We start from the raw sequence: 10377 nt of genomic DNA on the forward strand, positions 1-10377 counted from the left end.
AGAAGACAGTGGACCCTGTCCAGGCAAAAAGGGAGGGTTTTAGGAAGGAGGTGCGGGGATGGAGAGGGAGCTGCGGGGATGGAAAGGGAGCTGCGGGTTGGATACCCAGCATCCAGGCAGCAGGCTCCACATCCAGGGCATCCTGACAGACTCGCTGGAGTCCTTGGCAGGTGTTTGTGGATGTGATCCGGCCTCATCTCCTGGGAGCATGTGGTCCTGCATTCTCGAGGCCAGTTGTCTCAAGATCCAAGGAAGGTGGTTAGTTGTGCTGCATGGACCAAGGGGCAGCAGGAAGGAGAGCAAGCATGCAGCCGGCTCACCCTGCAGCCTCGGAGTGCTGTCCTACTGAGTGAAAGAGGCCAGACTTGAAAGACTACAGGTTGTGTGGCTCCATTTACATGAAAAGTCAGAAAACACACCTGAGGGAGACGCAAAGCAGACCAGTGGCTGCCTAGAGCGTGCAGTGGCTCCAGCGTCGGAGCAGAGGTCAGAGGCAGACCTGGTGATCATCCCACCACAGTGGAAGCGAATTTTGTGGTCTATAAATTATATTTCCATCAGTGGTGGGTAAGAAACCTTAGAGCTGCGTGACTGAGTCAGGGGTTTACTTTCACCCCAGCCAGTCCTTGGTTTCTTGCTGGCTCCTGTTCTTTATCTGTCTCCCCAATTTGGTTCTACATGTTTCTTTCAATGATTTTATCCACTTCCACGGCCTCAGCTGTTACCTAGAACCATAAGGTACTCTATCCCCAACTCAAGACATCCCCAAGTTCTAAATTGGTGCTTCCACGTGCCTGTGGGACAAATCCAACTGCCTACTGCACAGATGCAGCAACCTCAACTCACTCAGTACGGTCCTCCCAATCTCCGCCTCCCCTTCGCCATGCAACCCATACTCCCTTCTAGAGAGTTCACCAGTTATTCAGTCTGGATATTGAGGTATACATGCTTTTTAACACAAGTATAGTTTCATCAAAACCTAAAATTTGGGTTTTTTAATTTATAGTAGAATAAGTTCTTAGCCAAAAAGTAAAGCGGAGTGCCCCTCAGCTCCTGTGTTCAATAAATAATAATAGTAATTATTAAATTGATATTTCAGGGGCGCTGATGGCTCAATCAAGTGTCCGACTCCTAGTTTTGGCTCAAGTCCTGATCTCAGGGTTGTAAGGTCGAGCCCCATATCCGCTCTCCACTGGGCATGGAGTCTGCTTGGGATTCTCTCTCCCTCTGCCCCTCTCCATTCATGCACTTTCTCTGTCTCTCCAAAAAACAAAACAGAATTGATATTTCAGTGTATACTGTGTGTAGCTGTTATTCCCTTACTCTCTTGCCCCCAGACTCTGTGATGAATAAAATAATTTCCCTGTACACATAAGGACGTGAGTGTGGAATGGTAGGATCTCACTCCAAATACCAACACATGCAGGATATCACATTGTGGAGTAGACAGACAATGGAGAGCATGTCTGACGTCTGGATGTTCCCTTTATGCTACAGAGAAGTCACTGACTCACAGAGGTTTAGGGTCTTTATCATCTCAGAAAATGTTTGCAATTTGATGGTTGAAAATGACAGACTGTAATGTTTCACTCCTGCTTTCTCCATTATCAGTTCCACTAAGTGTGTGTTCCTGCCTGTGGATCCTTCACATCCCCTCTCCCCTGAATTAACTGCTCACACATTTCCCACTTTTCCTATTTTTTTTTAATTTTTATTTATTTTTTTATTTTATGATAGAGAGAGAGAGAGAGAGAGAGAGAGAGAGAGGCAGAGACATAGGCAGAGGGAAAAGCAGGCTCCATGCACCGGGAGCCCGACGTGGGATTCGATCCCGGGTCTCCAGGATCGTGCCCTGGGCCAAAGGCAGGTGCCAAACCGCTGCGCCACCCAGGGATCCCATTTCCCACTTTTCTATATGGAGTCTACTGTCTTTCCTCTTGAGTTTGAGGAGCAACTTGATTGTATTGAGGTTGGGTCATGCCGGGAGCAGCTGGGCAAGAGGTCAGCCCTGAGGGTCAGGACCAGGTGTGGAGAGGAGTCCGGGCCTGGGTCCAGGCTGGGCTGTGGTCTGGGCAGGGTCAGTTCCCAGAGTTAGGAGGAGATGGTGCTGGGGTGTGGAAGGCGGTGGGGTGGGGCCAGGGCAGGGTCTGGGATCAGGACGGGGTCAGGGCACAGGGTCAGGTCAGTCAGGTCAGGCTGGGGTCAGCGGCCCCCACGATGGGTACAGAGGTGCGGGCGCCCCAAGGCCAAGGCTGGCTGGTGGCTCTGCTCTGGCTTCTGCTGCTGGCTGCGGGCACGCCAGGGTCCTGGCCGGTGACCTCCCACGCCCCGGCCCCCGCTCCCGACCAGGCTGTGGCCCAGGAGCCCGGGCGGCCGGCGGGCGGAACGCAGCGGTTGGTGCCGGGAGCGGGTGCGTTAGGCGGCGGCGTGTGGGCGGAGGGGTTCCCGGAGGGGTGGGGCAGCGGAGGCTTCATCTTCTCTCTGCCCCTTCCCACCTGGAGGCCCTGGGACACCCCAAACCCCCACACGGGCAGCCACAGGCCCCACTGTGGACCCCCTGGAACGGGGCAGGTAGCAAGGCCCGGCCCTGGGATGGGGGCTGGGTCGGGGAGGTCTGCTGCTGAAGGAGGGGCCCCGGCAGGCTGCCTCCCGGGGGTCCCGGCCATACCCCTGCCCTCTCGCCACCCCCCCCCCCCCCGCCGTGTGAGTCCCAGACCCAGGGCTGTTTTCCTTGGCCCCCTTCCTCTTCTGTGAAAAACAGAGCATCCTGAGTCGGGGGAGAGGCTCATAGACTCCTGCTCGGGAACCTCCCTCCCTGAGATGCTGGGTGGGGTGGCCCTGGCCACAGGAGCCCCCTGGGACTGGGCACATCATCACCAGCAAGTCCATCAACCGTGAGACCTTCAGCTCTTTGGTCTGCAGAGTAGGGAGGAGATGGAGGCGTGCTTGCTGAGGGAAGCGTCTGGGATGCGCCCAGTCCCCAGCAGGTGCGATCAGGGATGTCCATGTGCCTGGAGACGCTGCTGAGGCCACCCTTGATTGTCTGGCCCCGCCCTGCCACACCTGGGCCCTTATCCCCACAGGGCTTGCTGGCCAGTCCTCAGCAGCAGCCCGAGGCCACCCTGCCATTTTGGCCAGACCTCCTGACCCTTGGCCTTGGCTTCTGCATCTGCGAAGGGGAGGAGGGCCTCAGTGATCTCATCATTTGTGGTCGCCTGTGTCTCTATCATGCACATGGGGTGGCGGGGGTGTCTCCACAGTGTGTGGGAAGCCCAAGGTGATGGGGAGGATCTTCGGTGGCCGGAATGTGCTGGCAGGCCAGTGGCCATGGCAGGCCAGCCTGCTGTACCAGCGCTCGCACCTCTGCGGAGCCGTCCTCATTGACTCCCTCTGGCTGGTTTCCACGGCCCACTGCTTTCTCAAGTGAGTTCTTCTTCCTGGTGCAATCAGAGGGGCCGTAGGGCAGCGGGATGCAAGGGGCAGAGCCGTAAGGGGTGACAGGTGTCCAATGCCAGCTCCTCTGGGCAGTGCTCTGGAGCAGTGTGTGGCCTCTAACCTTGTCTCCTCCACCTTGCAAGTGCTCCCTGCTCACCTCACCCTCTGCCCTCAGCCCTGCCTGTCCCCCAGCACAAACATGGCCTAGGGCACTGGCAGGGTCTGTCCTGGCTGCCATGTGCCATATGGCGCAGACCGGCTCCCTGGCCCGAGGAGGCAGGGGTCTCCTCAGCATATTCCTGGGCATCAGGCTTGGGTCTGCACACATAGCCAGCAGCTGGCTGATTTTTCTTATCACTTCTGCAGAACTGCATGCCCAGGAGGAGCTGTGGCTGCCAGGACCCCCTGCCAGGCTGCCAAGGTGGGAGGTGGGCTCCCTGACCTTGACTGGCTGCTCAGGAGGCTGACTCCTCTGGCCCCCTGGGCCTGGCTGGGTGCTCAGCTTCTGACCAGATGAGGAGGGGTCTCAAGGGAATGGGGTCATCCCATCCCAGGTCAGGGAGCTAGAGCTCAGGCACTGACTGACTCTCAGGGCCCCTCAGAATCTCCCTGTGCCACATAGGAGCCTCTCCATGGCAAGGGGGTGTCTCCATGCTGGCAGGAGAGAAAGCCAATGTGGGTGATAAGGGTGGCCCCATGGGATCCCTGGATGGCTCAGTGGTTTAGCGCCTGCCTTCGGCCCAGGGTGTAATCCTGGAGTCCTGGGATTGACTCACATATCGGGCTCCCTGCATGGGGCCTGCTTCTCCCTCTGCCTGCGTCTCTGCCTCTCTCTCTCTCTCTCTCTCTCTCTCTCTCTCTCTCTGTCTCTCATGAATAAATAAATAAAATATTTTAAAAAAAAAGAGAAGAGTGGCCCCCTAGACAGGGAGGGAGGTCAGGAGATGTGCGGTGCCCCCCACCCAGCGGGCATGGCCCAGAGGGAAGGGTCTGGGCCCCAGGAGAGAGGAGGGCTTTCTAGGTGGCGGCCTTGCATGGTGGGATGTTCGTCACTCACGTTCAGGGCACAGGGTGACATTCCATGTCCTGAGCTCATTTGCTGATGTAACAAATCTCCTCTGAATGCTTATGACCAAGTGGACAAGCACCTGTCAGGAGGAAGGGGCCTATGGGAGGAAGGGCCAGGAGGAAGGGTGAAGCTGGGCCGTGGGGAGCTTGCAAGTGTCTAGGGAGAGCTAGGTTGGAGCTGGAGCTCCTCTGTGGAATGAAAGACCTTGATGTGAGGCCCCACAAAGGAGCTTTGAGCTTGAGGAGTTGCTCCTCCAAGGTGAGGTGGAGTGGGGAAGGTATGGGGCTGACGCTGGGGAAGGAGATCCATTGGCCTCAAGACAGTTGGGAAGAGGAGACAAAAGCTGCCTCTGGAGGGATGGGCACTTAGATGGGGGTACGGAGTGTGCTGGCCCTGCTCAGAGGTGAGAGTGACTGTGCTCTCCTCCACCAGCAAGTCCCACGACCCAGCGGACTACCAGGTTCTGTTGGGAAGCACCCAGCTATACCAGCACACCCAGCACACACAGGAGATATCCCTGAGCCGGATTATCGTGCACCCAGACTTCGAGAAGCGTCACCCCTTTGGGAGTGACATCGTCATGCTGCAGCTGCACCTGCCGCTGAACTTCACTCCCTACATCGCCCCCGCCTGCCTTCCAAGCCCTGGCATGCAGCTGTCAGGCAACCTGTCTTGCTGGATCACCGGCTGGGGGATGCTCAGCGAGGACAGTGAGGGGGTGTGCAGAGTCGGGAGGGAAGAGGGTGGCGTGGCTCTGCCTCAGGGGTCCGCAGGCCAGGGACCACGGGACCTGGGGCCTCTGTGGCCTCATTTCTAGAGGCCTGGGCCATGGCAGTTCTGGTTCTGAACAGTGTGTGATTCTAGCTTCTGAGTTCCCTGCGTCCGAAGGACTGTCCCAGTCACAGGGCCACCCAGCCTCTCTCTCTCTCTCTCTCTCTCTCTCTCTCTCTCTTTTTTCTCTCACTCTCTCACTCAGTCTCTCTCTCTGGCTGGTTCTTTCTTGAGGGCAGGGACCAGGTTTTGGGGCAGAGGGCGTGGTATGGCTGGGCTTCCCCACAGCACGTGTCACCCGCCCCTTCTCGTTGACACAGAGCAGCTGCACCCGCCCTTCCGCCTGCAGGAGGGGAAGGTGGGCCTCATCGGGAACGAGCTCTGTAACGTCCTATACAGACAAAGACTTAGCAAGAGCACAGCTTACTCTGTGCAGGACGAGATGCTGTGCGCCGGGGACTTCTCGACAGGGAAGGCCATCTGCCAGGTGAGTGAGGCTGTGTTCTCTTTCTCCCCTGCCTGCGCTGGGCTCTCCCTGAGCGAGGACAGCCCCTGGGATCCCCACGGCATTTCTTGTAGGGCATTTTGGGCTTTCTAGTGAAGTGTAGCAGGTGCGTGCAGTGGCTCGGCTCAGTACACATGTGACCCACTTACGTTGGTCACCTTCTGAGGTTGTCTTGCACACCTCAGATCACACTCGGAAGTGTCCCCATGTGGGGCTCCTTGGCGGTGGGTCTGTGACTCGGCTGTGCCTGTCACTCATGCTGGGTGTCGTCTGCTCCCACTGCACTGTGGGGCTTGGTCGCGTGTGTTGGGTCCTGTCGCCGCTTCTGCCCCTGAGGACGATTTTCGGAGCTTCTGAGTCTTTGGTCCCCTTCATTCCAAGTGTTTCATCTACACCTGGTCCTCCTTGTATCCACAGCAGCCCATGACTAGAGTAGTCCCAGTGAAGGTGTGCAGAGGCCCGGCTCTGGCAGGTGTTTGCAGACCTCGCACCACAGATGGGCCGGACCCCTACCAACTCCGGGCTCTCTCCACCTTTGCTCATTTTGCTGTGCAGGCATCGTGGTATCTTACAGCAGTCTAATTTGTGTTTTCCTGTGACTAATTAAGTTAAATAAATTCTCCTATGTTTGTCGTCCTCGAGTGTCTTCTTCGGTAAAGTTTCCCTCCTGGTTTTTCCTCCTCTGATTTTGTGTTGAGCTGTCTGTCTTTTTCTTTCAGGAGCTCTTTGCACTTTTGTATGTTCTGTGTATGCGTCCATGGCTGGGCATGTGGACTGTGAGGGTCTCCTTCCCCTGTGCACGAGGCCCCATCCTGCAGGTGGGCCAGGAGGCCAACGAGGAAGCATGGCCAGCCTGATATAAGGCAGCTCGGGCTCCTTCACGGAAGGGACCCAGGAGGGGAGGGGAAGAGGGAGGAGGGGAGAGCTCTGCCCTGGGGCTCCAGGGGCATCTTCCAAGCCTGTGTGGGATTCTGAGGCCTCCTTCATGGGAATGTTGAAAGGATGGTGTAATGGGCTGGATACTGTCCCCCAAATGCATGTCCCTTTGGAAGCTTAGGACGTGACCTTACTGGGAACTATGCAGGTGGGATTAGAGTCTCTAGATGAGACCGTTCTGCATTCAGAGGGGCCCTACATGCAATGACTGGTATGGAAAGATGGAAGGAAAGGCACCGAGACACTGAGCTCAGGCTCTGGCCTCCAGAGCAGGAGAGGTCAGTTTCTGAAGCCCCCCTGGTTTGTGGTTGTGTGTGACGGTGGCCACAGGAAACAGAAGGGAGGTGAAATGGGCCTGGGGGGAGGCCTCACTGACCGCGCTCTCGCTGCTGAGCCAGAGGAGGAGGCCCAGCTGCCTGCCCTCCTGCTGGGAGGTTGACCCGGTTTCTGGGTTCCCGGGTCTCAGCTGACAGCATGGATGCTCCCATGCCACCTCCTCACAGGGCCAGCTGCACCCAAAGCTGAGGCAAAGGGCCCAGCCTGCGTCCCGACTTGGCTGTCACCCTGGCCCTCCCTTCTGACCCCTCCCCGCACTTGCCCTCTCCTGTGGAGGCCCTGCCTGTGGAACTCAGAGCCGATGCTCTTTGTCGGCCAGTGGGCTGGATGTCCCTAGTGCCCTTGGCCCAGCTGATTGGGACACCCAGGAGCCCCCTCCTCCCTTAGTCTGCCGGTCACACAGCCTGTCCATGAGATTCTGTCTGGACATGAGATTCCGTCTGGACCCGTCTGTCAGGCCAGCTGCTCTGGGGCCCACCCTGCTCTCTTCTTTCCCCTGAAGCGCCCCTCCCCTGCGCAGGGCACTGGAAGCTGCTCTGAGGGCAGGATGGGGTGGGGGCGCTGCAGGGTGACTCCGTGCTAGATTGTGGTGGATGGACCCGTGTCTGGTCTCAGTCTGTCATTTGTCAGTGCTGGGACCCTGGCCAGCTTTCCTCACCCAAGAAGGGGTTGCTGAGCGCATCCCCCGCTTGAGGCTCTGGAGACAGTTCACTGTGGCGCCTGTTCCGTGGGAACACGTGTTGGCCTGCGTTCTCCAGCTGATCTGCCTCCCGGATCTGAGCTCCGTGTGTCCTCTTGGGCCCTGCCGACACACACGCACCCTTGCTCTGTCCCTGCACTGGTGCCAACCAAGGAGTGCTTGGCACGGGCTACGTTGGTGTTGGGGTTTCCTCTGCCTGCTGAGAGCCCCGTGGGAGCCAGGAGGCCCTCCTGTTGGGGGACCTGAGGGTGGGGGCGAGGTGTCACCACTCTCCCGGGAGCCTCTGCAAGAGTCTGGGGGCCGCAGTAATGCACCACCTCAAACTGGGTGGCTAAAGCAACAGATGGTCATCTGACCTTTCCAGGGGTCCACAGTCTAGAATGGAGGAGGGGGTGCCGCTGGTTCCTTCAGGAGGCTCCTTGCCTTCCTCAGCTCCCGGGCCACCGGCACCTCGTCCTCAGAGCACACAGCTCCTTATGGGACTGTTTCTTGCCCACCCACCCAGACACCCCGGGACAACCTTCCTGTTTCCAGACCCCCAACTGGGCCATGGTCCCTTTGCTGTGTGTGGTTGCAGGTTCCAGGGATGAAGCCGTGCACCTGTCAGGGTCGTGAGATGGCCACACCCGGTGCCCTTGTTTCTCCCTCAGGCGACCTTCCCCAGCCCTCTGCGTCAGCCATCACCGTTGAGCCCAGCGGCCTTCCCCGCCTGCCCCGCACTGCCTGGACCTCCTGGGCTCCCACAGGGGCCCTGCCCACCCACTCTGCTCCCTTCCCTTAAAGACCACCCCCCACACCACTGCATGGTACTGAGTCTCCCTAACCCACTCCTCCAGGAGCGTTCACCCGCTGCCACCCACATCCCCAGCAGCTTGGGTCCTGCCAGAGCCCAACAGACCCGAGTCCTCACATGGGCACACGCGGGGGTCTCCCTCCCAGTTCCTGGCCGCCCCCTCCCACGGGGACCCAGGTCGCCTGCGCAACCTGTGACTTTCTCTCCCTGCCCAGCAACAAGAAAAGCTCTGATTTCCTCCTCAGGCCCTGTGGGCTCCTTTATCCCAGATCTGACTGTGACTCTGGCCACCCGGGCTCCTGCCCACTGGGAGGGAACCTCCTGCAGCCCCTGCAGCAGCTCCTGTTGGCTTATGCCAGAGTGTTCCCCGGGCCCCTCCACCACTGCCTGCACCGCCAGGCCACCCCGCCTTCCGGGTCCTTACCGTGTCCCTCCCTGCATCCTGACCACTCCCCATGCCCCTGAATCCAGCGGCTGGGTTGTCTACTCTTCGGTGTATCCACTCAGGGAAGCCCCATCCGACTGGTTCCTCAGCTGACCTCCCCACCCTGTCAGAGAGCTCATGGGCCTGAGGGAGGGGCCCCAGCATAAGAGCCTTCCTTTGGCCTGTGAATTAAAGGGATGTCCAGCTGGTTGACCCTGCCCGGCCAGCATTCAGGGCTCCAGGGACTCCCAGTGGCCCTTAGGGGACCCCGCCTGCTGCCCCTGCCCCCCAGCAATGTGGGCTGTCTCCACCAGGCCTGACCTGGGCATTTTTAGGACATGCTTGACCAAGAAGCTGAGAGAAAACCGAAGTCCTACATGGATGAGAAGGCGGGGTACCCAGGGGGATGCGCTACAGCTCCGACAGGGTGGGGGAGGCCTTGGCTGGCCAGGCTCCACTCGCAGCCAGCCCCCCTGGCCTGTCCTTGCAGTTGCCCCCTCTAGGCCTTGGGCAGAGCCTTGTGCCAGTGGCCAGCCACTCCCTGGGTGCAGGGCAGAGGGCACAGTCGTGGGGGCCGTCGTAGCCCCCTGAAGTGCAGTTCCCAGGCCCACCCCAGCGGACTGGACGGTACACAGACTCTCAGGCTCATGAGCCCCACCTGCCCACTGCTCCCAGATTCTGCTCACTCACACTAACTACCCTTTCTTTCCCAGGGTGATTCCGGGGGCCCCCTTGTCTGCGAGCTCCCCACAGCCTGGGTTCTCGTGGGGCTGGCCAGCTGGGGCTTTGACTGCCGCCACCCCATCTACCCCAGCGTCTTCACCAGGGTTCGCTACTTCTCCGACTGGATCCATGAGATCCAGATGCTCACACCTCCCCCTGATCCCACAGCTGCTCCTCAGACCCCGTTTCTGGGCCAGCCTCTGCAGACGGCCAGCTCCTCTGGGCGCCCTGCAGCCCTTGTGCCTCCCCAGACCTGGTTCCTGCTGCTGTCTGCATTCAGAGACCCCCAGCAGGCCCTGCAGTGACCCCTCCCCCCTAGCCCCAGCCAGCTCTCTGCCTCGGGCCCCAGTCTGGTCACCAGAACCTTCCACACCTCCCCACTTCAGCCCCACTGGCTCTCAGCAATTCCCTCTCCTGGACTTTCCCACCCATCAACTGCCACCCGTCAAGCCAAGCCAGAAAAAAAACAAAAAAACAAAAATAAATAAAAGACTCATCCTGTTCCTGTCTTGGGACCACACTGCCCCTTCCCTAGAGGTCAGGCATGTGGCTCCCAGTGCAAGGAAAGGGGACTGGTCAGGAGACCGTCCCCAGATGGAGCTAGGGCTACCAGCTGGGAAGTGAGCAGGCCGTCTCCACTCAGACTCTGCTCCTGTCTCGGGGAGCACGGAGAGCATGGAGAGCA

At 59.1% G+C, this 10377-nt stretch overlaps 1 protein-coding gene across 1 annotated transcript; it reads left to right on the forward strand.

The window, feature by feature from the left end:
• Positions 1-2217: 2217 nt before the first annotated feature.
• LOC129501690 (putative serine protease 47) lies at positions 2218-9997 on the forward strand. The gene is made up of 5 exons (XM_055313234.1): positions 2218-2410; positions 3252-3423; positions 4937-5214; positions 5596-5762; positions 9683-9997. Exons 1-5 carry the CDS (start codon positions 2218-2220, stop codon positions 9995-9997), a joined length of 1125 nt encoding a protein of 374 aa, XP_055169209.1.
• Positions 9998-10377: the final 380 nt, after the last annotated feature.

The sequence above is a fragment of the Nyctereutes procyonoides genome, unplaced genomic scaffold, assembly GCF_905146905.1.
Source record: "Nyctereutes procyonoides isolate TBG_1078 unplaced genomic scaffold, NYPRO_anot_genome, whole genome shotgun sequence".
In the NCBI taxonomy this organism is placed as follows: Eukaryota; Metazoa; Chordata; class Mammalia; order Carnivora; family Canidae; genus Nyctereutes; species Nyctereutes procyonoides.